Below are 15,008 nucleotides of genomic sequence, written 5' to 3' on the forward strand. Positions count from 1 at the left end.
TGAAACTTTACAGAGTTTCTTGCTCAGGAGGATTCGGTTGAATTGCCTAATCTAAATCATTTGTTTGATTCTGTTATTTCAGAAAGTGATGCTTCAAGACTGCGGGAGGAGCCTATGGAGAAGGAAGTTTATGAGGCTTTGTCATCAATAGTGGCGGACAGCACCTCGGAGCCTGACGGATTTGGTTCTGCATTTTATTTGGCTTGCTAGAATATTATTAAAGAGGATGTGATGGAGGCTGTGAAGGAGTTTTATAAGGGTGAGGTCTTTCGTAGATTTTACTCTTCTTCGTTCGTTATCCTGATTCCAAAGATTAAAAATCTGCATAGTTTTGACCAGTTTTGGCCAATAACTCTTTGTAATGTGATTTACAAAGTTTTGTCGAAGACTTTGGTTGCTAAATTATTCTTGATTCTTGGAAATATTATTTCGCAAGAGCAAGAAGCATTTGTGAATGGTAGAAATATTTTTGAGAATGTGTCACTCACGCAGGAGATGACGAAGTCGTTGCATTGGAAGGTGAGAGGTGGAAATATTATCTTGAAGATAGACATGAGTAAGGGGTACAACCGAGTAGATTGGCGGTTTTTGGAACATGTTCTTCGAAATCTTGGCTTTCCTGAGTTTTTTTGCAAGTTGATTCTTAACTATGTATCAACCCCATGGTTTTCTATAATGAAGCATGGTACTTATAAAGGTTTCTTCAAGTCAAAAAGGGGGATCCGCTTTTGTCATGCTTATTTATAATTTTGTAAGAGGTTCTTTCTCGAATGCTTAATAAGTGGATGTCTGAAAGAGGGATTTTACATTTTTCTCATCCAGTTGGTGCTCCTAGAATTTCACATTTATTATATGTGGATGACGTGGTGGTTTTTGCAAATGCTAGTAAAGGGTCTATTCGCTGCTTAATGGGAGTTTTGAATGATTATGAGAGGTGGATTGGACAGCGGGTGAACCATGAGAAGTAGGTGATTTTTTTCTCTAAGAAGCTGAGTTTTTGTTGGAAAAGCGAGCTTTTGTCAGAGATTGGTTTTGTGGAAGGACATTTCCCTTTTACATATCTGGGAGTGCCAATAGTAGATGGTAAGCAAAAGGCTAGTCACTTTGGCCCTTTGTTTGAAAAAATTGGTAAGAAATTATCGGGATGGAAGAGTAGATTGTTTTCTCGAGGTCTTTTAATTCTATTATGGCATGTTTTTTCAAGTATGCCTATGCATTTGTTGTCCGTTCTTCATGTTCCTAAGCTTGTGTTTAAAAAATTGTGTAGAATATTTGCTACTTTTTTCTTGGGTGAATAGCGTGGGAAACGTAAGTGGAAGTGGAGGGCATGGAAGAAGTTTTGTGTTCTTGTGGAGGAGGGAGGTATAGGAGTGAGGGACTTAGATGAGGTGCAAAGATCTTTGTTTCTGAAATTTGGTTGGCATCTATTGACTCAAAACTCACTTTGGAAGAATTTTTTTTGGGCCAAATATGTAAAGCGTGATCATATTGCGCTCAATGGTAATAGCAGATCGGGTTCACTATTTTGGAAGAAAATAATGGAGGTGATGTCGGAGTTGCTGGGTAATTCTAAAGGGAAGGTTCAAGAGGGGAAAGTCTCATTGTGGTATGATAATTTTTTCGGTCCTGGGTCACTGTTTGAAGAAATGAATGAGGTCATGGATGCAAATATTAAAATTCAAGACTTGGTTGTGAATGATACATAGGATATTCAAATTCTTCAATTGATGCTTGGAAGTCAGAAGGCTTTAGAAGTTGTGGATTCGGTTGGTGCTTTGAAAGATAAAAAGGATATTTTGTTATGGTTACTTGAAAAATGTGGCTGTTTTTCTACTAAATCAGCGTGGGAGGTAATTAGAGTTAAGATGCCAAAGTTTGAATGGGCAAAATGGGTGTGGAATAAAGTATTGCCGAAACAGGTATCACTGTGTATGTGGAAGGCTGTATTTAATTGCTTAAGTGTGGATGAACTAGTTCATCATTTGGGGATTTCTTTAGCCTCTTGCTGCAACTATTGTTTAAGAAGGCATGTAGAAAACTTGGAGTGTGTTTTAGTTGGTTAAAATTAAATCTGGATGGGTGTAGCTTTGGGAACCTAGGTCCAACTGGGGGAGGGAGGGGGGGTGGTTTGCTTCGGGATTCTAGAGAAAAATCTGGTTTTTGGTTTTTCAAAATTCTTGGGTACTTGTTCTAATAACAAAGCTGAGCTTTGGGTGGTTATCAAAGGAATAAAAATATGTTAAAAGTTGGGGCATGTGTTCATAGACATGGAGTGCGATTCTTTGGTGGTTGTCTTATGGATATTGGCTAGAAAATGTATAGTGTGGTATCTTTGGAATTATTGAGATGAGTTAATGTTGATGTTGGCGGGCTTTGATTTCTCTATTAAAGATTTATATAGAGAAGGGAACCACGTACCGGATTCTTTCGCTAAAGGTGGTGCATTGGGGGAGATTAAGTTGTTCACTGATTCTTTTCAGTTTCCTTAGTCGATTAGAGGGCTGTATAAATTGGATAAAATGGGCATGGTGTATATTAGACGTAGTTGGTAAAATGTTTAGTTTTTATTGTTAGGGGGGAAGTTTCTTTTGTTTTGATTCGTTTGTTATGTTTGAGGGTTTTCCTCCGCTATAAGTAAGAGGTAATAAAGTTTACGGATATCCTGTCCTCCTTTAATAATAAAAAAAAAAAGGTTTAAAACTCCTTCAACTTTTATATATATTTTTTGTCCTTCTCTTCCTTGTTTTCGTAATGGCCTGGGCTGGTTCATTTTATCTTAGCACTTCTAATTACCTTAATTCTTTTACAATTTTATCACTTCCCTTAATTTTGTTATCCCTCTAACTACAACACCAACATTTCTACTCAAGGTTGCGATCATTTACATACCAAACTCTTGCACTATACTTCTCTTTTCCCATTTTTTCATCATATTGCGGATTTTTTTTTTTTTTCATTTTTCATTTCACGTTTAGTAATCCAACACATTCAGTATCAATTTGATGACAAATGTGTTTGTTGAATCACATGATCCAGTAGAACAAGCACCAACTTTGGAGGTTAGATTCATGGCGTATATATAAAATGCATTCCAATCACATGAGCAAAACTTTTGTAAATTAGTCAAAATTATAATCAAAATGGGCCAAATATCACTGTTTATTTGCATTTGGTTGCATTACATATATACTTTATATGTATGTATACGTACATATAACATCTATAGAGAAAAATAGTAGAAGTAGGACTTAACTTCATTTTAGAAACCGATCACATAAATTAGGAAGTGAATGAGAGCATGCACAATGAAAGTACAACGACGATCAACGTGGAAGCCGGCACTAGCTTGATAGCAACAACAACTTGGAACTTCTTAAATCCAATTAAAAATCGAGTTTTATGGGAGAAAAAAAGAAATTGCCCATTCTTATGTGTAATGAAGAATAATTAATGCTAAAATGAAGATTGTGAATTTGTGCGCATGGAGGCTCAGGTATCTCTACTGTACCTTCCAACACTAAACCACCTTCTTAATTGAAGGGCAATCTGCTGGGTCTTCTTCTATGCACCACAACCCAATTCTGATCATCCTACATGACACTAAGGTTATGTGTATGTATGTATGTTGTCGGTTAAAGCAGTACAAATAATCTCTTTGGCTTATTAGTATTTTCATGGTTTAAAAAAATAATAATAGCCTCAACTCACTGCTAAAATAACTCATATCGTAAATTTTTCGGGCCAATTCCCAACTAAAATATCACTTGATCCATTAAAAGATTTTAAACAAATTTTGAAGCCCAATAAAAATTCTTAAACTATCAAAATAAATTTTGAGCCCGTGGCTTATTAAAAAATACTTATTAAAAATCTCAAGTGGACTACCCATACTTATTAACCTAAATAAAAGAAAAAAAACAATTAATAGTAGGCAGGTTTGGACTGGCCTTGGTGCTGGGCCTACGTGTTACAGTCTGTATGACTGTTTTTTGCTGAATTTTTTCCAACGAAATGCCTATGGCAAAGCCATCATCTTTCTGGTAGAAGCCTGGCACCAATATGGATTGGTGTTTAGAGAGAGGGATGAATGCTTGAATTTCTTTGTTGAGCAATTACAGTAGAGAATCCAATAATCCAAAGAAAAGGGAGAAATATCGCAAACCATTATTACTTTTTTGGGATGAATGACAATTCTATTCAACCAAAAGAGAGATACAAAGTTGTTCCACTGTAGTCTCTGCTAGTTGGGATGAATAACTAATTTTTTAAGTTGAAGGCATATGGATGACCATTCATCTACTAAAGAAGACAAACAATTGGACCTCGAGACCACTTGTGCCAGTCAAGCTCTTCTATTAAGAACTAGAACTTTCATGGTCTTTTGCAGGGCTTTTCAACTCTAAACAAGATCCAAAATTTTAGACCTAGCAATGTTCCTTTTAAACAATCAATTCTGACAATCACCCCAAAAATTAGCAAAACATTTCAATGTTTCCTTTAATCCCCAATTAATTCTAATGACTTCAAAATACAATATATATAAAAGTTGCCCAAAAATTATCCAGAAGAAAAATTAATTCTTTTTTATAGTTTTTACTTTTTATAATCTATTACCTACATAATTTTTTAAACATTTTCTTTACACTCGTAGAATCACCTCATATTCTCCAATTACAAATTGAGCTTTATGGAAAAAAAAAAAAAAAAAAAAAAAAAAAGGGAAATACTTCACTCTTATGAGTGATAAGGAACTAATGCTAAAATGAAGATTGTGCGCATGGAGGTTCGGGTATCTCTACGGTACCTTCTAACATCTGAACCACCTTCTTAATTGAAGGGCGAGTTGCTGGGTCTTCTTCTATGCACCACAATCCAATTCTGATCATCCTTTCCAAGCTTTGCTGATCAACTTCTTCAGGCACTAGCTTGCTCACTTCATTAGCTTTGAAACAGTCGTAGACCCAGTTGACAAGAATAGCCTCTTCTTCGGGAGCATTGATATCAATGTTCTTGCGAGAACATATAATGACCAAGAACACAACTCCAAAACTATACACATCTACTTTTACTGTGATGGGCAAGTTCTTGTGCCACTCAGGGGCAACATATCCTCTTGTTCCTCTTATCCCGGTTAGAGTCTTGGAATGGTCTGGCATCAATAACTTTGCCAATCCAAAATCTGCAAGTTTTGCACACCCATGCTCGTCCATTAATATGTTGTTGGGATTAAGGTCACAATGGATGATGTGGGTCTCGCATTCCTCGTGTAAGTATAGGATCCCTCTAGCAATATTCAAGGAGATTTTAATTCTTTCTTCCCAGTTTGGCTTTATTTCGGATTTGAAAAGGTAGTCAGAGAGTGTTCCATTGCTCATATACTCATACACCAAGAGCCTATTAAAACCATCATGGCAGTAACCTAGTAGTCGGACTAGGTTTCTATGGTTGGTTCTTCCAACGGACCTCATCTCGTTCTTGAATTCCACGTCTCCTTCAGCCACAACTTTTTCAAGTTTTTTTACAGCAATTTTCCTCTGCCCATTTGACAAGGCTCCCTTGAAAACTGTGCCAAAAGAGCCCTTACCCAGTTGTTCGACAAAGCCATTCGTTGCAACTTCGAGTTCCCGGTAAGTAAATGCTCGTATAGAGACATCCTCAACCAATCCTTCATTTACTTCGTAAGGAACCATTTTGTACGACCATAGACGGTATTTCAATATCAGAAAAGCAGAAAAAGCTAGCATAATTAACGCAAAAACAAAAAGTGCAAAACCGCCGATTAAGACGCCCATTTCCTGTTGTTTCTTTCTTCCCCTACTTACCTGTGTTGTGTTAGAACTCCCAAAACTAACCTTGATTATGGTGAAACCGGAATTATCTTGTCGTTCTCTCCCGAATCTTAGCGGAAAATTCTGTTTTCTGCACGTCTGATCTTTGAATAGCGCAGCTACACATTTGCAGTCTTTCAAGCAGTCTTCTCTACATTCAATTTTGTTCAGTGACAAATTAGAATAGGGGTTGTCTTCCCATTCAACACTTTCCAATTCCTGAAGAGTATCAACTGTTTCTCCATTCTTGCTTGTGCAACCATCTGCGCTAGAATTTCTCTTGCAGCCCAAATTATGTTGTCCTTGGTCTAAGAAATCAAAACCAGGAGGGCATGTGCATACTGCTTTCTGTTCCTGTAGAGTACAATAAGCATTTATGCCACAGAGACCAGTAGGATCACAATGATTGCTTGTAGGTGACCACTCAATTGACCAATCATCATCATTTTGATTCAAGCTACGAGAATATAACCGCAATATTCCGTCAAAATCCAATGTTAAACGATATAAAGAAAAATTATGAGAGGGGTTTCTTTGGCCGGTTAAATTCATGATATTGAAGCCGGTAGAATTAAGTAGGAAAAGCTGACCATTACGATCAAGATTTAGAGAGACATTATCTCCAGCGTCGAATGTTTTTGAGTTCCAGTAAGCATTGTCACCTTTAGGTGGAGTGCCTGACGGGTATTGCACTAGGTTCCCATCCCCCTGCATTACGAGTCGAAACTTTCCCCTTGAATGATTTGTCTCAGAGATGCTGGAGATAAGGTCGTTCCCCATCAAGAGAGGTTGACCAGGTAAAATAGTGTCTGTTGGACTATCAAAAGTCCGCCATATGATGGTTGAACTTGAATCGTAGAGGACAAAGTTTCCAGTATCGAGCATGGAAGCAGAGGAAGCAGAGGAAGCGGACTGCAGAGAATCAGTTAGAGCAGTCTTTCGGCCTTGTTCTTGTTCCAAGACAAGCCTGCCATCATTTGTCAGAAGCAATGTGACATTTCTTGGAAGCGGCGGGTTGTCCCGGTTAGCTGTCCATACGACTGTGTTTTGCCGAATCTTTTGAAACCAGATGCCTATGGCGAAGCCATCATCTTTCTCATAGAAGCCAAAAGCAAACTGGCCTGAACCCGATAACCAATATGGATTGGTGTTTGGAGAGAGGGAAGAGCCGAGGCTAATACTGGAATTTCCTTGTTGACCATGAATTGCAGCAGAGAATCCAGTAATCAAAAGAAGAGAAAGAAATATGGCAACCATTATTAAGTTGTTTTTTTGGGATGAATGCCAATTCTGCTCAACCAAAAGAGAGAAGATACAAAGCTGTTTTAGCAGCTTAGATGAGTGACAATTCTTGCTCGAAGTCTTTTGCTTCCCAACTCCTCAGTTAAATATACAATATAGTCAACATCCAATGTCGTTTTCATCCAGACTAGTAACGTGTTTGGTGTTGATTTCTACCTAACTCTTATTTAAAAAGAAAAATACTGATTACAGGTGCATGGACTTGTGTTTAATCTTAGCTTTCTTGTTCAGTAACTTTGGTCTTTGTTAAGAGAAGTTGCATTTGTTGTTTTATGATGCGTCGCCAGAGTTGGTTTTCGAAACAAAAATTTTGTTCTAATTGTGCCACGTCATCCATTCTTTTTATTAAATTATCGTATTTGTAACCCTTCATCTTCTTACCTCTTTAACACTTTTTATCTTTTTATTAAATTTTCTTCTTACCCCAACTCAGACGCATGACTTTTCTACGTAGAAATAACACAAATGGATGGGCCTACAAACCTTCTTTATGCGCGACCATTAATTTCTGGTAAAAGTCTTTCTTTTGACTAATTCATCTGCAACTACATTAGAACTTCTTTGATATGACAAGCTTCCCAATATTCAAAAGCTTTAGGAATTTCAGAAGACATGGTTGATTTGGGAATTTGTCCTCCTTTAATTCTTTATCTCATTTGAAGAGATGTGGTTTTCGAAACAAAAATTGTGTTCTAATTGTGCCAAGTCATCCATTCTTTTTATCAGATTATCATATTTGTAACCCTTCATCTTCTTACCTCTGGTCCTCTATAACACTTTTATCTTTCTCTTTTGTCTAGTTTTCCACGTTTGTTTGCAGATGAAATATACAGTTCTTAAAGTTGATCAAGGCCCAACTCAGACGCATGACTTTTCTACGTAGAAATAACACAAATGTATCTACATACCTTCTTTAAGCACAACCATTAATTTCTGGTAAAAAGTTTTTTTTTACAGTTTCTTCAAATTTTCACATAAAATATAATAAACAATTCAACTTTTTCAAATTTCAATTTAATTTTTTTTAAATCTTAAAATAAGAATAATATTAAAAAATAATATTTAAACTTTTATCTAAAACAAAAAATTCTTTCACTCTGTCCAAATGTATCCAGTGAAATATTCAGTGAAGGCTCCAATCCAGATTACTTTTCTACGTGGTAATAACACAAATGGATGGGCGGCATGGGCCTACATATCTTTACACACGATCATTAACTTTTGTTCAAAGTCTTCTTTCGACTAATTCATTTGCAACCACATTAGCACCTCCCTTATTTTCAAAAATGCTTTAGGAATTTCAAAACACATGGTTGATTTGGAAATTTGTCCTCCTTTCACTACAAAAAAAAAGACTAGATTGGGCTATTTTTATTTCTTGCGACATTAAAATCGCCAGAAATAATCACATTTTTATTTCAGACCGAAATTAAATACTTTTTCGTGCGAGTATTGGTCGCCGCAAATAGTCTAGTCAAATTTCTCGTCTTAATAACTTAATATAGCGACCCAAATTTGCCTCAATTTCAGTCGCCGCTTAAATTGACTTATTACAGTGACTTGGAGTCGCGGTAATAAGCAATTTAAATCCCCCCTCCCCTGATTTCCCCACTTTCACCCTCTCTTTATCTCGCTCTTTCTCTCTCTGAGGTTTAACATCCTCACAAATTTCCGCTGTCGCCACCAACACCGTCTTCTCGCCGCTGTCTTCTCATCGACGCCGGTCAGTTTCTCATGCTCTCTCTCTCTCTCTCTCTCTCTCTCTCTCTCTCTCTCTCTCTCTCTCTCTCTCTCTCTCTCGGATTGTAGCTTAATATTTCTCGATCTGTCACTGTCATGGAGTCCATTTCTCGCCCTTTTCTCTTTGATTTTCTTTCCGTTGGCTACCAAAAATGTTTAATAACTAGTTAATTATTATTGTAATCAAGGGATTTTCGATTTTGGGGTTTGTAATAACCAGTTTAGGCTGTTTTTCCAACCTAATTTAGTGGTTTGAGTACTGCGGTGCATGTGTGGTTCCTCATGTGGAAAAGCCAAACTCAGTTGCAAAACTGATTCTAGAATATGTTTAGGAAGATTGCTATAAAGAGATGGAATGTGTTCATTCACCAACATTGAAGCTTCACTCTCAGTCTATGCATAAATGACACAGAGATGGCTGCATTGTACACCATATTCAAGATTTGGTAATGTAATTCTGGAATGAGCTAATTTAAGGGCCATTTGGTAGAGTTATTTTTTAAGTTTGAACAATCTTTGTATTAATTTTCATTTCGTTTTATGGTTTGGTAATCATCTTTGTATAAACTGCTGGTTCTAGAAACTTGTTTGCCATTGATATATAGAAGTTGTCAGTCATTACTCTTTATGTTTTACCGAAGGACTTCTAAGCAGTTTAACCCTTTGTTTACAGGAAATTTATATGGATTTTGTGAGTTTGTAGATTGAAGAGAATGTTTGATTGAAGCACAAACCTGCTTACTTTGGCCCCTGAACTTCACATATCTAGTCAAATTATTAGAAGAGCAGTTATAGTTGAGACTAATACTGTTGTTGTTGTTGTTATAAATTAATTGTTGGAGTAATTTGAAGGCAATTCGTCACCTTATATGAACAACATGGTGTTCACAAAAATAGGTCCTGCACAAAGAACAAAAATGGGTGATCTACTTGATGATTTCTATGATTTCAAAGAAAATAGAAGAGATATCCAAATATTAAAGGAGTTGTAAGTGAAGCATAGAGATTGTGAAGTATGGGGTTGTGTTGGTTGTTCTATGTGGAGTTTAGTTGGACTTTTGTATTGAGTATGTGTGTTGTAGGTATTGCCAAGAGGCTTATATATTGAGTAAAGTATTTTAAGTGTTGGATGGACAGATTTTATGCATTTTGAAAGTAATATGAGGTTTATATGATCATAATTTGTGTAATGGGTTTAGTTTATGGGCGCATATTTATTTAGTTGAAGAGTTGGTAAGATTTTATTTAAATGCAATGGTTTATGAATTTGAATGTACATGAGAACCATGAAGTCCAACAATTGGACAGATTTTTGCATAAATATGTTGGGTATGATAAATTATATGGAAGTGATGTATGGATTGAGTATGCATGTTTGTGTGAAAGAAGCTTATTAGTCTTTGTGAATTGTAATTGTGTTGGATTGATGTATATGTGCAACAAGTATGCTAGTATCTTTTATGAATTTAAGTTGTGTATATGGAAGATTGGAGTGGAATGATAGGAATTGGTACTAGATATTGAAGTGATGTTGGTTGGGATTTAGTTGTAGGCTTGTGAGATCAGTTTATTTTCTTTTTCCTCAGAAAATAAAGGTTTAAATGTTAAAGAACTGTGTGAGATCAATTCTGGCTGGGTTCTGCTTCCATAGTTACCAGTGGGTGAGTTCCTTAATTTTTTGTGCCCTGTTTCTGTCTATTGCATGTATGTACTACAAACCACAAATATGCATAATGTTCTATTTTAGTATTGTGTTATGCTTGATTGTTGGTTTTCTTTTATGCGAATCACAGTCTGGGGATGGAATTCATATCTAATCCATTCATATAACATGTTTTAATCATTACTTTCATCAGTTTGATTTTCTTATAACTAGCCTGACTCCTTCACCTTCACTACCCCCTTTCTTAATTTTCTTATCTCATAATATCATTGTCAATATTAATTAAGTCTTCAAAACTCCTCTATTGACTTTATTCCTGTTTTGTCCTTCTCTCGATTTGCCTGCAGTCGTTTCTCAAGTTGAGATATGAGATCACCAAGGTTGAACGCATCTTTGTGGTGGGGAACTCTGGCAAACATTTTGAGATAATTCTAGTTAAGTGTCTTGGATTACTCATTTAATTCCAGCATGTTTATAGCTGATTTTAGGAAACCACACACAAGTGCACATTTTGAGATAATTTTCTTGGAGTGTTTGCCAAGAACCACACAAAACACAACAATGGAGATTCGTACGTGTGATGTGAGACAAATTTAGCTACTGGAGATTCCAGTAATAGAAACAAGATTTAAAATTAACGGCAATTACGGTTTGAAATGTTAATGTTTACGGTCTGATCTTTTCACCAGTGGAAAATTAGCAAATAGTTCTCGTTAATTGTGCTTACCTCATCAACTGTACTATTTAATTCCCAAATGACATTATGCTACTATAAGTTTAGCTGTGTGTATATGTTGGAGAACTAGGTACCTTGTGCAGTTTCTAATATATAATGATATGCAGTTCAGTATATATAATGTACTATGGTGATATCAATCTCTAGTTTCCAAGTGCTTAAATTTACATTCCCATATTCTATGTACTGTGGTGACTACAAAAAGTGCATCTTGATTCAACTAGTTAATAAATAGTTGAAAATATATAATCACAAAAATTAAGGAACAACACCTTCGATCTTCCACATTAATATAAAAATCATATCATCCACAAATTTTTTCTTTTATATGACCAGAATATGGGTGGAATGGAATGATTCTTTAAAGGATCTTTTTCCCAATTTTGTAGCTTTGAGATCAATGAAGGAGGTTTCTTTTGGTTTATAATATGACTTACATGCATGCACCCATTTTCTTTTGGTTTATAATAGTTTTTAGGTTTCCTAATTTTGTAGTTGCAATTTAAATTTCTGTTGGGTTTTGGAAACTAAAGAAAAATTTGTGAATCTAAATTTTTGCAGCTTTGAGATCAATGAAGGAGGTTTCCAGTTTTCAGATGAAGAGGTATACCTTTAGGTTTTGAGATGAAGAAGGCAGCTTCCATGATGATCAAGACTTGCTAAGGAAATCCTTATTATACAATAAATATGAGGAGTATACATGTAAACTTACATTGATATATTAATGTGGCATATTGGGGTGAATTTCAAATAGCACATTTTTTTATGAATAAATGATATACCAATACATGTTGGGGGTATTTCAAATATCTATATCATGTAAACGATTAATTCATGATATTATATACTTATTAGAGAATATGTTAATCTATTACATGTGTTGGATATTGTATCTAATGGGGGACTACATATGTTTAAAAAAAAAAGAGGCTGACATGGTAAATTGTAAATCACGGAAATGCAGCATGGAAGACTTTTTGCGGCGACTATTTATCGCAGCAAAAACTCAATTTCATTTTAAATTAACAGGCTATGCAAAATACTTTTCCGGCGCACTATTAGATCATTAGCGGCCACAATTTGTCGCGGCTAAAAATATTATTTTCGGCCACGATAACCCACGCCGAAAACATCTTTTTCTCACTCAACAATTGCTTTTCTCACTCAACAATTGCGGCACAATACCGGCGGGTAGAGAGTAGCCACAAATTGGTATTTGCAGCGACTTTTAGACTTTTGCCGCGATATTAAGTCGCCGGAAATAGTGGCTTTTGTTGTAGTGTTTATTCTTTTCCTTACATGAATAAAGAACAACTACTTTCTCTCTTCAAAAACCAAAAAGAAAAGTCTTTTATGAAAACGCGCAACTTCTAAAGAGAATACTTATGACACAAAATTTTCATGTTTCGGTAGCATACTTATGTTTATTTAGATTTTATTGTCAAGTCCAGTCATCAAATTGTGCTACACGCAAATAGAACTAAATTCCAAACAAAAAAGTCCCACATTTTGTAGTACTATCAACCCCAAATTAGAACCACAATTTTAAAACTTAAAATACCTAAGACTTAAAAGCTTTTTGTTAAAACAGAAATATCTAAACGCTAGTGCATGGTCTCTCAGTACCATCTCTGGATTGCAATGGTCACTGCCCACAAACGTTGATATATACAATCTTCTTGATTGCAATGGTCACCATATTCAACTAATTTGCAATGTCACTGCCCACAAACGTTGATATACAAAAATGACGATTACAAAAACAGGTTCAATACAATCCCAAGATTACAATTAATGATCTAAACACGTCAATACAAGAACAGGTTCAATAAAATCCCAAGATTACAATATAAAATCCCAAGATTACAAATTTGTCTTATGGCGTCTACCAATCAAAAAACACTAAAGTCCTGATGGAAAGCCTCCACACTGCTGTCCTATAGGGGCATAAAAAAAACCCGTGGAATCAATGTATTGTTATGAAAAAATAAAAATAAAAAAAACCCGTGGAATCAGCAGGGGAAGCTGAGGTAAAATAAAAAAGTAAAAATTTACCTTGGAGATTCCATCGGAGATGGCTGAGAGGGGACCCTGAACTGGTGGGGCTCGAACTCGTGAGGCTGGGGACGACGAAATGGTGGGTCTAGGGAGCGCGAAGTCGATGGGGGCTGGAGAGTAAAAAAAAAATTGTAAACGCTGTGACGGGAGAAGAAGAAAAATGAATAAAATAAAGTACTGTTGTATTGTATTTTAAATTGAATAAAATAGTCAAACATGAAGGGCCACGTCGAGCGGGATATCAAAGCGGGAAGTTAGAGCGGGGCCAGTAGCATTTTCCTTATCAATCTTCTTTATTTTTTTCCCACACGACAGAGAAATAATGGGAGGGCGATGCTGATGCTCGCATAGGCCCATTACCTTATCTTTCCTACCTAATGACGTGAAGACTGAAGACCTTAAAAGTTAGGTCCTTGGTCAAGGGTTGAAAGCCGCGTTTTGTTTACGTTTCATTTAATTAATTACTTTGATGCAAAATTAATCTAATCTCCAGAACTCATGTTCTCCTTTGCTATATAAATCTAGTAACTGCAGGCCGGAATGTTGTGAATTTAAATATATATATATATATATTTAACGAGATTAAAAAAACACATGAAAAATGAAAAATTTTAAAAATAAAAATAAAGAATTACACATCTAATGACCCAGAATCGGGGCCCGCCCATTATTCTATCATGTTATATATTTCAGCTGAGAAAAATTTTCTACAAAGACGAAACAAAATACAAAATATATAGAAGATAAAGTTGATCAATCATGTAATTAATTTCACCTAGCTAGTACGCACTGGTAGACACACCCATCTTCTTTGGAAATGATGTATGAGTGATCTTTCAACAATAATGCCATCAGATAATCAATGCAAGAAAGTGACCACGTTACCCTAGCTAGACTTTCAGTACTGACAGTGGTCGGGTTCTGGCCCATTACCCTTATCTTCCCTATCTAATGGCGTGAAGACCTTGGAAGTTAGGTCCTTGGTCCCAAGGGTTGAAAGCCTCGTTTAGTTTACTTTTCATTTAATTAATGAATTTGATGCAAAATTAATCTCCAGAACTCATGTTCTCCGTTGCTATATATATATATATATAACGAGATTAAAAAAATACATAAAAAATAAATTTTAAAATAAAAAAATAAATAAAAAGAATTACACATCTAATGACCCAGAACCGGGGCCCGCCCATTATTCTATCATGTTATGTAATTCAGTCGAGAAAACTTTTCTACAAAGACGGAACAAAATACAAAATATATAGACGATCATAAAGTTGATCAATCAAGTAATTAATTTCTCAGACATTCCGTGGCCTAAATTTGAGAGAGAAAGAGGGAGGCGTTAATGTCACCGAGTCTCCATTGGTAGACACAAATAAAAAATAAAAAATAAAAAAAATTACCTAAAAAGATATTTTAGGGCAGTAGTCTATTTGAAAAAAAAAAATATTTAGAAACTCAAATTAGTTTTTTGTACATATAAAAAAAAGGTTTTGCAAATAGTTTGATACTGAATTTGGGTGTTACAAATTTTTTCTTCTTAAAAAATGATAGGAATCCTGCTCGACGATCTCGTTCATTTATCTTGCTCCAAATTTTTATTTTTTTTTAGTTTTAGGTTTTTATATAGTGATTAAGAAAATATTATTTAATAATATTGTAACGAGATCCCTAACATTAC

The 15,008-nt window shown here is 35.5% G+C and overlaps 1 protein-coding gene and 2 long non-coding RNA genes across 4 annotated transcripts; 1 reads left to right on the top strand and 2 right to left on the bottom strand.

The window, feature by feature from the left end:
- Nucleotides 1-4,557: 4,557 nt before the first annotated feature.
- On the bottom strand, nucleotides 4,558-7,176 carry LOC122295426 (G-type lectin S-receptor-like serine/threonine-protein kinase LECRK3). The gene has a single exon (XM_043104447.1). It carries the CDS (start codon nucleotides 7,083-7,085, stop codon nucleotides 4,758-4,760), a length of 2,328 nt encoding a protein of 775 aa, XP_042960381.1. The 5' UTR covers nucleotides 7,086-7,176; the 3' UTR covers nucleotides 4,558-4,757.
- Nucleotides 7,177-8,661: 1,485 nt separating this feature from the next.
- LOC122295897 lies at nucleotides 8,662-12,022 on the top strand. Of its 2 annotated transcripts, none has more exons than XR_006238309.1 (2): nucleotides 8,662-8,853; nucleotides 10,881-12,022. It is a non-coding gene; the product is annotated as an uncharacterized LOC122295897 (long non-coding RNA). The 2 variants fall into 2 exon arrangements; XR_006238310.1 differs by lacking the exon at nucleotides 8,662-8,853 and adding an exon at nucleotides 8,906-10,531.
- A 953-nt stretch (nucleotides 12,023-12,975) lies between these two features.
- Nucleotides 12,976-13,505, bottom strand: LOC122297690. The gene is made up of 2 exons (XR_006238857.1): nucleotides 13,325-13,505; nucleotides 12,976-13,206 (listed from the first exon to the last, which is right to left on the bottom strand). It is a non-coding gene; the product is annotated as an uncharacterized LOC122297690 (long non-coding RNA).
- Between the last annotated feature and the right edge of the window lie 1,503 nt (nucleotides 13,506-15,008).

This window comes from Carya illinoinensis, chromosome 15 (genome assembly GCF_018687715.1).
Source record: "Carya illinoinensis cultivar Pawnee chromosome 15, C.illinoinensisPawnee_v1, whole genome shotgun sequence".
NCBI lineage: Eukaryota > Viridiplantae > Streptophyta > Magnoliopsida > Fagales > Juglandaceae > Carya > Carya illinoinensis.

Bases quoted from the DNA above. Each gene is read 5' to 3' on its own strand.
- LOC122295426 (XM_043104447.1), bottom strand. From the start codon at position 7,085: ATGGTTGCCATATTTCTTTCTCTTCTTTTGATTACTGGATTCTCTGCT.